This window comes from Lathamus discolor, chromosome 1 (genome assembly GCF_037157495.1).
Source record: "Lathamus discolor isolate bLatDis1 chromosome 1, bLatDis1.hap1, whole genome shotgun sequence".
Taxonomy (NCBI): Eukaryota; Metazoa; Chordata; class Aves; order Psittaciformes; family Psittacidae; genus Lathamus; species Lathamus discolor.
Window position 1 is genome coordinate 47,334,521 of NC_088884.1, and position 12,533 is coordinate 47,347,053.

Sequence of the window (12,533 nt, forward strand, 5' to 3'; positions counted from 1 at the left end):
TAGAGATTTAAATGTGCATTAAGAAACAAAGACTTTCTTTGACAAGAGGGTGCTTTTCTGAGTTATGTAGATATATCTTCCGATATGTCAGAAGAATTATTTTAAAATTTACCCTTTCTCTGTATTGGGGGATTTTCCAAACCCAAACCTGAATTTATCACGATTTCTGAACCAGGAAAAGTAATTGCATTGCTATTTTGTGTAGATTTTTTAATAAGTTACCCTACCCATAGACATGTTAAGTTTGGATGTACTGAGTATAGTAATTTCTTCAGTCTTGGTCAGTGCGGTCATTCTTGAAACTTAACCCTTGCCTTCCAGGTTTAAGTAAAGCCTATACATACAATTGATAACTACAGTATTAATAAGATTTCCGATATAGTGTTCATCTGTGTCACACTTGTTACTTCTTGATTTCTTAGTGTGTCTTCTGAGAAAGTCTAAATAATTTCTTAGAGGACCTTTCCTCTAGATACTGCTAATCCAAATGTATGCATAATGGTATAGATCATACAGCTATACAATCTCCTTGTGTGAAGCACTAAAAGCCCAGATCTGATGCTGCAGTCATGAGGACTGAGGGAACTTTTCTGCTCACTGGCTAAAGCTAGGCAAAATAAACTTACAGGGAATAACCAAAGGGAGTAGTAAGATGTCTACAAAACTAACATGATCAGAATTAGAAAACTGAAGGAGGGTGTGGGGGGAAGTAAACTTAGAAACGTATTACCTTTTCATTGAATCAAGATTCTTCATTTTGTGTCCAGCCTATTGGCTAGACATCATCTGGGAAAGTCTGGTGATTGCATTCACCTCCAATTGGTTAACCTGGTACACTTTACATTTGGATCAAACATGGACTGTACATGTAGATATGGAAGGCATAGCAGGCCTTTGAAAGCATGCTGTAGTATTCAGCTGTGTGAAAATTTCTCACAGGGAGTACTGCATATTGCAAAGGAACAGAAAATGTTGAAGCTGAGATCTGTTAAGATGCCTGTCTAAGTAGACAGTGCTGCCCTTGACGTGCTTGGGTTTGATAGTGACATCTGTACTCAAGCAGAGTGTTTGCTTACTGTGGGGCATCTTTTTTGAATAAGGAGAGTGAATTGGTCCCCGAAGAAATATAGAATCCAAGTAGTGCTTGTTTCAGTGAAAGGACGCAGGAAAAAGAACAAAAGATATTTGTTGACACAGGCTAACAGATGCAATTATGTATTTTATACATAGTTGTCATGTCAGATTTATAATTTTACATACATTCCCTTTTGAAAAGGAGTTGCAATGATTAGCCACGCTTTTTTCTTACAGTGCTCAAAATGAAACTGCCAGTTTCAGGGCAGATTTCCTTGTCACAACTGCCTTTAAAAGAAACACATCACCAGCTATTGTACAAATACATACTACCACAACATGTTAAATTTATATGTGCATAAAGTGCAATCTCATTTCTTTTCACAACGAACTGGTCATAGCTTCAAAACGTTTGGTAATTATAGGATGTTTTGTTTAGTCCTGTTTAGTCCGGATGATCTCTGTCACAGAGAAATGTTAATAAAAAAGGGTTTCAAGATCTCAAGTGAGGTTTGAGAACTTTGCATTTCCTATAAAATTCAAAAATTCCAACAAATATTTGTATATTGCCTGGGCAAACTAGTAAAAAATAAATTGCTTTGCTTGTTTTGTGGTTTCCCCAGATTTTTTGTGGTTTTAGTGAAGAGCTGGAAATGTCAGTTTTTCTAGGGAATGGCACAAGTTGGGACCCAGCTGACTGTATGCATTCTGTACCTTCTCAGGTGACTTGACTTTATTGATTTGGTGTTTGAGAAGTCCAGATGCTAATGCTCCTAATGATCAGCCATTCTTTTTGACTTTTGGTAACAAGTATTCTCATGCAGTTAATATCAAACAGAACTTTGTGCTCTACATCTGTTATTTCAATATTCCCATTTTTGAATTCCCCTAATCTCAAGTAAGTGGTGCATTGTCTCCCATTTTTACTTCCTACAATCTTTTCTCCTACTTCCAGGGCCCCATGATGCAAAATGTCATTTTGCCGGTCTTCAGTTCCAGTGACAACTTTAATTTTACTGATTTTAATGGGCTTTTCAAACACAATCCCATAGAAGTCTCCAGTAGAAGGAGCTTTGCCCCAGAAGTACTCATCAATGCTGCTGTAAGCCTTGCTTGCCTCATAGTTTTCAAATACATTCATGTTGGTGTGTAAGTTTGCAGGTGGGTTGTCAGGGATATCAAATGATTCTTCTTCAAAATCATCATCCTTTAATTTGTTTTCAGCTCCTTTGTAAGATGAGTAGTATCCCATGTGCTGGAACAGAGATGGCTTAAAACGTATCACTTCCTTTTGAGCCAGCAGCCCACGAAAGTGGATAAGCAGCCAATCGCAAGGCATTTCTTGGTAGAACATCAGTAAAAAATGGGCCAGGCGTGGGAGGTCATGGGAATGGTAAAGCTTTCCAATGTAACCCAGTTTGGAGAATTCCAAAGTCACCCAGTACGACCCTTCTCGTGAGGTAATTACTTTCTTAACAGCAGTCAAAAAATTCTTTGAGCACCGAACATCGTCTTCTAGCATCACATAATAGTAAGAAAGATTAGCACAAAAGTTAAGAAGAAAAGCATAATCTACATTTTGTTTGGATCGAAACTTCACACGGTCCTCTGGGTCATTGTAATTTCTTTTGAGACCTTCCAGTACAGGATAATACTCCTCAGGGACATGAATCACTATTAATCTGCCTGCGATTATATGGTGTGCAAATTTCTGTGAAATATCCTGGACCATCCCTTCACACCAGGCTGAGTCAAAATCTGCCAGTTGCACTACCACTGCAATTTCTTTGAGTTCTTCATAACTTGATTGCTCAAATATGGACTTGATGGTCTCAAGCAAGTAGTTTCCTTTCTTCCGTTTCACAGAGGATAGCCCAATGGTAAGATACCCTGTACAAAAGACAATTCAAACAAAAACTGAGTATCTCACATTGAAAAAAATCCACCACGAAGCTATTCTCCAGAGCTGTGCTTACATTATATAAAACTAGTAAAACTTCACTATAAAAAATAGTGAAGACATAGAAATTTGGTAAGTGAATTTACTAAGCTGCATGCAACAAATTATGTTTATTGCTTTTTCACGAAAGAAGAATCACATCACAAGCAAATAGACATAAAAAGACTATTGTATTAAACATTCACTTGTTAACTGCAAGGAATGGCATGTAGTGGACAAAAGCCAAAGCAGTGTGCACACATATGCCTGGTAGAGGAAACCACACAGACAATGTTAAGGCTATAAAATCTGCTAAAAGATAAGGGATTAGGAGATATGATTCACACAAGGAGCAACAAAATGCAGCACAACAACTTAAGCTATATATTAATTAATTGCCAAACTTTTATCATTCCAAGCACTCTACAAGACTAGTTACTCTTAAGTATAATTTTTTTATGAACATTGCATGAATACATTTTTCTGTGTGTTAAGTTTTAACTGAATTTGTCCGATTTTACCTTGCTGGTAGTTCTTCTTCTAACCAGCTTTCAGGACTCCTTGTGCATTTTACAGGGAACTTCAGTTGCAAAATGTAATTTAGATATTATTTCAAAGTAGAAAAGAAATTACTACCTCATACCCGTGGTTGTATAAATATTTTCTAATGCCGTTACATCTTTCTAGGGAGATATGCATCTTAATTATAAGAGAAAAATGTTCATCTCTGCTGTTTGGAGTCACTGCCATTGCATTTTTGCCAGCAGTCGAAATGAGTATGCTGAGGTATGTTCTAATATATCTATTGTTTTCTAACTTCTGATGTAAAAAATGTTAAGACTTTATAATTGACAGGTCATACTTCAGTTGAACCTACCCCAACTTTCTTAAAACATTGTGTTTTGTAAAAGACTGCTCTGAGAAACTGATTCAGAGTTTCCCCCAAGGCTTAAGTCTGCTCAAAATGCGCTTGTACAGTGAAGTACAACCCCCAGAAGCCGTTTACACTGCCTGCAGAGCCCCAGATTTCTCAAATCTAATCTGAAAAAAACTTTTCTGGCTTTCTATGAATATCAACAAATCATGGATGATTTTATTTTAGCTTCTGTGCTTGGACTTCTGACCCTTGTTTATGTTTGTGAAATGATCAGTTTGGAACCCAGGTGACACCTGTCTAAAAATTAGGTATGGCAGTATTTCACTTCAAGATGAAAGTCTTGAACCCTGCCTAGAGTCAGAATATCTAGATAATCCATCTGAAGATGGCTGCAAGAAGACTCCTCCTTTACTGTCCCCATAATAGCGCAATTCACCTTCCTTCTTATCACAGCTAAATGAACAAGGAGACCTATTTACAGCTGTTAGACTGGCAGAACAGGGGACCTGAGAGGTGTATCTATGTGAACCCAGCATACCATAAATTGGATTTACTGGTTATACAAGACAGATGTGGACAGTACAGTCTTGGGGTGGTTATGGATCACCACCAGCACGTGCCTTGTTCCTGCTTTCTAAATCATCTGGCCTGCATGGAGATCCACAACGATGTGCTCCCACAGACCGTCTAAGTGCTGTCTGTGGGATGACTACAAGTCAGGCATTTGATCAGCAGGTAACCAAGCTGTGAGGCCAGGCTGACCTAACAGCTGCCCAGGAACCGCCTGTGCAGAGAGAGACATCTGTCTCACTAACTCTCTGAGATTGTCACTGATTAACTCAGCCCCTCTTGCCTAGAAATATCACAGGGACTATGTGGTTTTCAGCCATTTTAAAATTATCTCATTTCATAACATTCAGATTACAGTTACTTACTTTTCCTTGGCAAAGGCGTGCCAGCTAGGTAGCGATAGGAAATGTTTATAGATCCTGAGAAATTAGACAAATCTTTAAAAGTGTGGACATAGCGCTCTGGGTTGAGCTGGTGCGTGGCTGTTTCTCTGAGGAATTGCTTGTCCCCTTCCTATTAGTGAGAAAACAAAAAGAATAGGAGAAGGAGAGAGATGGAGAGAAATACATTTGTGAATACCAGCTAGAGAGGAAACATGGACAGGCAGGGTTCCAAGAACAACAATTTTCAGTGTCAGCTTTTGGGAAAGCATGTAGATGTCACTTCATTTTTTTAAAAAACTCATTACTGAATATCATACTTTTTTGGCTAAAGAAAATGTACCATAACCCTTCAGATTACGGAAACAGAGAAAGGAAAAAAGAATGTTTTGGACAAAAGCTCTGTAAATGTTGGAAACACTAAATTATTAAAAAAAAAAAAAAAAAAAAAAAAGTGCAGTATTCAAAAGACATATAAAAAAGCATCAATAAGCAACAGATGAGAGAATTTTCACAGACGGAGAAGTGGGGAGATTTATTGAAAGTGTTTTCAGTTCTTAAAAAAAACCCCAACAACCCACAAAACAAAGAAAGATGAAACTGGATCCTGGCAGCTGGCTCATTTTGTGGTTTGTGATAAGAAGAAACGCATGCAATCATCAAGGCAGCCAAAGCTTTCTCTGACTTTTGTGAACAGTTTGATGGCATAGGAAAAAAAGGCAAATTTATCACTATGCTTCCTCTTACTGCCTCCTTGTCCTGTCTTTTTCTTTAAGAGATTTCCTTAGCCATCAGAAATTCACCTAAGCGAAGGAGCAGCTTCATTAGCAGTGCTCTATCCATAAGCTCAGTTGGGTCTATGGGAAAATCTGTTCCTTAGTCCTTAAGAAAAGGCAAAATATCTAGCAAGTTGTAGTGTCATAAGACTGAATTTAAATTTAGGAATGAATATATAATTTACATGGGTGGATTCTAGTCTGATGGCAGGCCATCGAATGAGTAAGTTCATTTCTTCTGATATATACAGTATGTAAAACCACTGAAAACTAAAAACTGCATTGTGCAGTGATAGTATTGATGCTAACAAGAACAACCACAGAAACAGTAAACAGCACTCATATTTAATGGTATAAATACTAAAAAATGTGTCAAATATATATTTATAACACAAAGTATTTTTGTCAACCAATCCTAGGTTTATTTTAACTTTATTTTTCTTTTGTAGAGGTAATAAATAATACACTTCTGAGTTTAGTAAAGATCTTTGGCAGACGTACAGGCGCATCTACCTGCACTGTTACTCTCTCTTCAACTGCAATGCCTTTCCAGTAATTTCTTTCTATAGCTCCTATGATACTTTGCATTTGCCCATAAGTTATGAGAAGAAGGTTTATGTTGATCAGATTCCAGACTAAAATGTAACTTAATAGGCTAGGAAGAGAATGCACCTAAACTTCAGGAGATTTTCCATGAAAATCAAAAAATGTCAAATTGTAAAAAAAAACAAAGGATGGTCGAAAAACTTTCTTTTTTTAAACCCAGCCTTTTTTTAACGTCAAAAACCATCATGTGTCATTAGTTCCAGAATGGAACACCGCAATAGTTTGTTTCATAAGGCTTTGGAATGGAAATCCATTGTGCTGAGGTTTTTCTACATAAAAAGTTTCAAAATATTTTGAAATAGAGAATGTTAGGGTAAAATGTTTTGATTTTAACAAGCAAAATATTTAAACTGACCACAACAATTTTCCTTTTTTTTTTTTTTCTCTTTAAGAAATGTGTTTTGTGGCTAACAATCCTTTTTTAAATTGTTGTTGTTTTCCTTCCTTTGTTAAATGAAAAGAAAAACTGAAATATGGATTTTGCTGAAATTAAATCTGGTTCTTCTGACTACTATGCAGAGGTCAGTGAAGCTGGAGAGCATGATTAGGTCTCTTTAGTTTTCTCTAATTTTTTTCTATGTTAGCTCTGGCTTTCAGCTGTTAACTAACCATTAACTTACATTCCAGTGTTAGCTGAAGCCTGGGAGATTTCTGTGGGTTCCACTGGGCAAAGTGCCGGAAGTTCTCCATTCTTTATAAAGATACCCTGCTCCACTAGGGATGCTGTGTCAGCTACAACAGTACTATTGTTTTCGTGGTGCCTAAAATAATGATTAGTATTCATAGAAGTGTGCAAAAGGCATGCTTCACTTACAGTTCTCTTACAACTCATGTATAAAAAAACACTGCATATATTGTGCTATCTGGTTATATTCATTCAGTATGTCTTCAAAATATTTGATTAGATGTGGCTCACAAGCTGCAGATGAAGCACCTTACACTGCTCTGCTGACACACATGCGTCAGCATTGTATAGTCCTCAACAAATGTACTTAAGCAGTTTTCTGAGGTGGACCCATTTCCACAGCAAATGCCCTGAAAAAAACAGTGAAAGGATTCTTCAGACATGTGAGAGTCTCTGAAAAAAATGAAAAGTTCTCCTCTCCCCTCTTAAGATTTCCCACAAGGAATCTCACTGTAATATTCTAATGTCTTGAAAAAGGCCACTTTGATGAAAGAGATATTAGTCCTGCATCCCTTTGCACAGCCTACTGCCTGAGACTGGAAGAGGAACTCTGGGTCAGTTGCCTTCCTCTGTCAAATAACTTCAAGAGCTACTCCAGCAGGAGACTTACTACAGTTTCAAAGTCAGAGGGCTTTTGGGTCTCTGAGAACTTTCAGACTCCCATTCCCTGAAGGGAACTGGTTAGCCTTCTGTTCTTGAAAGCTGTCCCCAAGTCTGCTCACCAGCAACACTGAAACTGCTCATCTTTTACCTCAGCAGAGAAAACACACCAGACAAGGTAACAGAGCTGTCAGACATGGTCAAGAAAGTTGAAAACAAGCAAACAAAAAAATAAACTAAAAAGTCAACAGCCTAATATATTTGAGAAAATGCTTGATGGACCATGAAGTTATGAGGCGAGCTGGGAGAATTGCCAGAAGACTTGGCAAGAAACTTGGCTGGGAGCTACATGCATACAAACATACCAGAACTGTAATGAGAGAAGCAATGAAAGAGGGTGAATTTTTAAAAAGGGAAAAAAAACCCAGCAAATTAGGAATAAGACATGGAGCCATATGGGGAGCTTCAAATAGCACAGGAAAATATTTCAAAAACAAACCAAGAGGAACACCATTAGCAGTGATAATAAAAGCACTTTCAGAAACATCTGGGTGACTTTGAAGCAATTAGTGAGTGGAGAAGAAGCATCAGGGAAAATACCACTGGAAAAAATAAAATATGTGATAAGCCAGGTCAAATTTCATCACAACCATGAAATGATGAATAAATAAAACAGTACAAAACCCTAGTACAAATACTGTTAGAGAAAGTAATATGTCTGTAATGGAGTAACATGCTAGAAGCATGTGTTTTCAATGGTTTAAAAAGTACTAGCATAGTCTTAATATTGCAAATATTTACCATATTGTTATAAGTAAAATATTTTAAATTAAAATCACTAACAAGTTATCTATGGTTCTAGTAAATCTGTGTAAGGATTTTACTATTTGTGTATTGCACTTTTTTCATACTACGATGTCTCTTTCCAGATCCAGCTAGGATCAGACTTCACCTTTCAGAATATTGGAAAGCCCATCCTGTCCCAGTTCGATGAATCAGGCGGAACAGAGTATCAGAAAGCCACGTAGTAGTTCAAGATCAAAGAAGAGGACTATCTAATCATATCATGTTAGATACTCAGTTCAGTCATTTTACTATTTGTAAGCTTGTTATTTAGCTACCATGCTCTTTTACTGGGCCCAGTCCAACCTCAAAAGAACTGGAAATTCAATGCATTAATCAAGTCTTCAGGGCTTACTTGATGTTCAGCACTGAGACACCCAGAGGTTACATATAAACTGCAGAGTTATGTCACATTGTCAGTAGGTTACTTGTTGAAATCCCTAACACAAATCTTTCCATAAATCTCTTTCATACTCATAAACTTTCACTAGGTATCATTTATGTCTAATTGTTAACACTGTAACACTGAAACCCCCCATCCCCCAGACTCAAATCTGAGATATAGAAAGTGCAAAAACCAAAAAATAAAAGCACTAAAAAGAAGTAATTCAAGCAAAGACCTTAAAATTTATCGAGTTAGTATAAGTTCTCTTCTATAATTATATTTCTATAATATTGTTTAATACAGTATTCAGAGGTGAAATTCGCAGTGTGGACTGAAAAAGGAGCTCCTAGCTCATATGAATATTTCAGATGTAGGCAATTAAAATTCAGAGAAATCCAGGGCTATGGAAAATACAGGAATCATTTGGACTCAAAAGAAGATACCTGATGAGATATCTCCATGTTTTGCTACATTAATTATCTCCCATACTTCCAATACACAATGACGTATTTACTTCTGTGAAAAGGACTGTTGGGGTCTTACTGATGCACTACACTGATGTGTAGTATATATTGATAAGATGGCTTCATTATAAAGGATACATTTTGATCATAATTCACAGTTAATGGTACAGTAACAGGGTGGTATTGCAAAAATTATGAACTTTACTGCTTAACCAGGGATGCATCATGTTCTGTTGTTCCAGGATCATTTCTTCCACCTGAAAAACTTACCAAAACATAACCATCTTCAATGTACAAATTCATGAACAGCAGGCAAATGACAAGGACTCCTAAGAATGACACTGCTGATCGTTTCCGCAAGCATCTCATTTTATCACAATATTTCAAGCTGTGTCTCATGTGAAGAACGGTATATAGTAGTGTCACCTATGAAAGAAAACCACAGTATTACAAGAACTTCCCCTCTGATAAGCATGATAGCAAACCAGCTTACCGTCAGATGTGTCAAATTCTTCAAACACTCATAACCTAAACCATTTAAGGTGGAATTAATTTTATTTAATCATTGTCGTCTTCAAGTTTAATATACAATTCTCTATAATTTAAGTGTGCTTTTTTTCTCTCTCCTTTTTTTTTTTTTTTTTTTTTTGTCAGTAAAGAAAAAAGCACACTTTTTCCTACCCATTTTAGGCTGGAATTATGATATCAGTGTGGTAGGAATGAATAAGCAGCTGAGTTTCCCATGTGTAATTATCAGATCCCAGCTTGATGGCAAGAGATGAAGTGCATTGTCTCCCTGTCTACTGGAGTCTCCTTCCAAAGACAGCTTAGGCCAAAGCTATTGCATGACTCAGTGTCATTGCTCTTAAGAGAATTCTAGATATCAGAACTACCAGGCACAAATGAGGTACCTTCCCTGCAGTGAGAAGGCAGTGTCAAGACCGCAGCATCCCTTAGCCTTAGACCTGTGTACTATGATAGAAAAGTTCTCACTGCAAGTGTCATTTTCTATGGAAGAAGAAAGATAGATGTCTGCCTTAGACCAGACACATCTGAGGTGAGCATTGGGAAGTCCTTATTCTTATTAGATGAATTGGACAAAGAATGGATCAGAAATCCACTGTGTAGCTCAATTCAAGATCCAGAAAGAGGACTGTCTAGTCATATCACAATATTGAAACAATAAAACATACTCAATTTACTAATTTTATTATTTAAAACAAGAAAAATTCTGTTTGTGGCTACCAAATCAGAAGGATTAACATATGTAGGACTACATGTGTTTGAAAAAGATCTGGCCACAAACTAAAGAAACAGACTCCAGATCAGACTGGCAAAATTCTGATGGATTCTTGACTAAAAAGAAGTCTATAAGCTCATTATTTATGTTCTCATTTGTTTAAGTACAAATGTATTTTGGCTATTATCAATAACAATGATTTTTCTAGCAAATTTAATATATAGAAACTATGTACAAATGGAAAGTTTAAAGCTAGTTTATGGCCTTCTGTGATGGGGCTAAGGAACTGATGGACAGGGGTAGAACAGTTGATGTCATCTACCTGGACTTGTGCAAAGCATTCGACGCTGTCCCACACAACATCCTTGTCTCTACATTGGAGAGACATCAATTTGATAGGTGGACAACTCGGTGGATAAAGAACTGGCTGGATGGCCGCACACAAAGAGTTGTGGTGAATGACTCAATGTCCGGCTGGAGACCAGTAACGAGTGGTGTCCCTCAGGGACTGGTGTTGGGACCGATCTTGTTCAACACCTTTGTTGGTGACATGGACAGTGGGATTGAGTGTGTCCTCAGCAAGTTTGCTGATGACACCAAGCTGTGTGGTTCAGTTGATAACACTAGAGAGAAGGAATCCCATCGAGAGGGACCTTGACACGCTTGTGAGGTGGGCTGATGCCAACCTCATGAAGTTTAACCGTGCCAAGTGCAAGGTCCTACACCTGCTTTGGGGCAATCCCAGGCACAGCTACAGACTGGGCAGAGAAGAGATTCAGAGCAGCCCTGTGGAGAAGTACTTGGGGTTGTTGGTCCATGAGAAAATGAACATGAGCCGGCAGTGTGTGCTTGCAGCCCAGAAAGCCAACCGTATCCTGCGCTGCACCAAAAGGAGTGTGACCAGCAGGTCGAAAGAGGTGATCCTGCCCCTCTACTCTGCTCTTGTGAGACCTCACCTGGAGTATTGTGTACAGTTCTGGTGTCCTCAACATAAAAAGGACATGGAACTGTTGGAACAAATCCAGAGGAGGGCCACGAGGATGATCAGGGGACTGGAGCACCTCCCGTATGAAGATAGGATGAGGAAGTTGGGGCTGTTCAGCCTGGAGAAGAGAAGGCTGCGTGGAGACCTCATAGCAGCCTTCCAGTATCTGAAGGGGGCCTATAGGGATGCTGGGGAGGGACTCTTCATCAGGCACTGTAGTGATAGGACAAGGGGTAACGGGTTCAAACTTAAATAGGGGAAGTTTAGACTGGATATAAGGAGGAAGTTCTTCACTGTAAGCTTGGTGAGGCATTGGAATGGGTTGCCCAGGGAAGCTGTGAATGCTCCATCCCTGGCAGTGTTCAAGATCAGGTTGTACAGAGCCTTGGGTGGGATGGTTTAGTGTGAGTTGTCCCTGTCCATGGCAGGGGGGTTGGATCTAGATGATCTTGAAGTCCTTTCCAACCCTAACTATTCTATGATTCTATGTGAAATAGTAAATAGGACTGCATGTGCAGTTCTTAACCCTGCATTTAAGTACCTCCATGTTTGAAGTGCTGAACATCTAAATCGATGCAAAATAGGCCAAACTAGGAGTTACAGAAAAGATTTTTCATGCCATATAGAAAATTTTCTGGCCAAAGAACAAAAAACATTCAAAGTGCAAAATTCAATCTGTATTTGCTTTGCCAGAGTGATTAAATATATCTGGCAATATAAAATATGAGTCCATTAGACTCCAGGGAACAGGGAGGTAAATGCATCAAGTACTGTTACACAAATGTTTAACTGCAAGGTTTTGTCTATATAGATTCAAGATGAACTGCAGTAAATGGACATCAGTTACACACTGAATAATTTAAAATTACGATGCTGAAAATAAGAACAACTTACATGTCACATGAAGGAAAAAAACCCCTACTTAATAACAGTATAGATTTCTGTCCCTGTTTATTTGAGGGTGGGCTGAATTGCAGCAGGCTGATTATCCTGAAGCTGAAAAAGTCTAATGTAGCTATTTTTTAGGTTACAGCAATTATCTCATTTTCCTTAATATCTAATGAAAATAAATATCAGTAAGGAGCTGTCAGGGCCATGAATCTCTGAAC

The 12,533-nt window shown here is 38.0% G+C and overlaps 1 protein-coding gene across 1 annotated transcript; it reads right to left on the reverse strand.

The window, feature by feature from the left end:
- Positions 1 to 1,807: 1,807 nt before the first annotated feature.
- Positions 1,808 to 9,598, reverse strand: MGAT4C (MGAT4 family member C). The gene is made up of 3 exons (XM_065665049.1): positions 9,470 to 9,598; positions 4,826 to 4,973; positions 1,808 to 2,964 (listed from the first exon to the last, which is right to left on the reverse strand). Exons 1-3 carry the CDS (start codon positions 9,596 to 9,598, stop codon positions 1,808 to 1,810), a joined length of 1,434 nt encoding a protein of 477 aa, XP_065521121.1.
- Between the last annotated feature and the right edge of the window lie 2,935 nt (positions 9,599 to 12,533).

Excerpts from the sequence above, each read along its gene's own strand:
- MGAT4C (XM_065665049.1), bottom strand. The coding sequence starts at position 9,598 with ATGAGACACAGCTTGAAATATTGTGATAAAATGAGATGCTTGCGGAAA. Across the intron at positions 4,974-9,469 it reads TTGAAGATGGTTATGTTTTG|GAAGGGGACAAGCAATTCCT; the intron begins GTAAGTTTTTCA and ends TCTCACTAATAG. Across the intron at positions 2,965-4,825 it reads CACGCCTTTGCCAAGGAAAA|GGTATCTTACCATTGGGCTA; the intron begins GTAAGTAACTGT and ends TCTTTTGTACAG.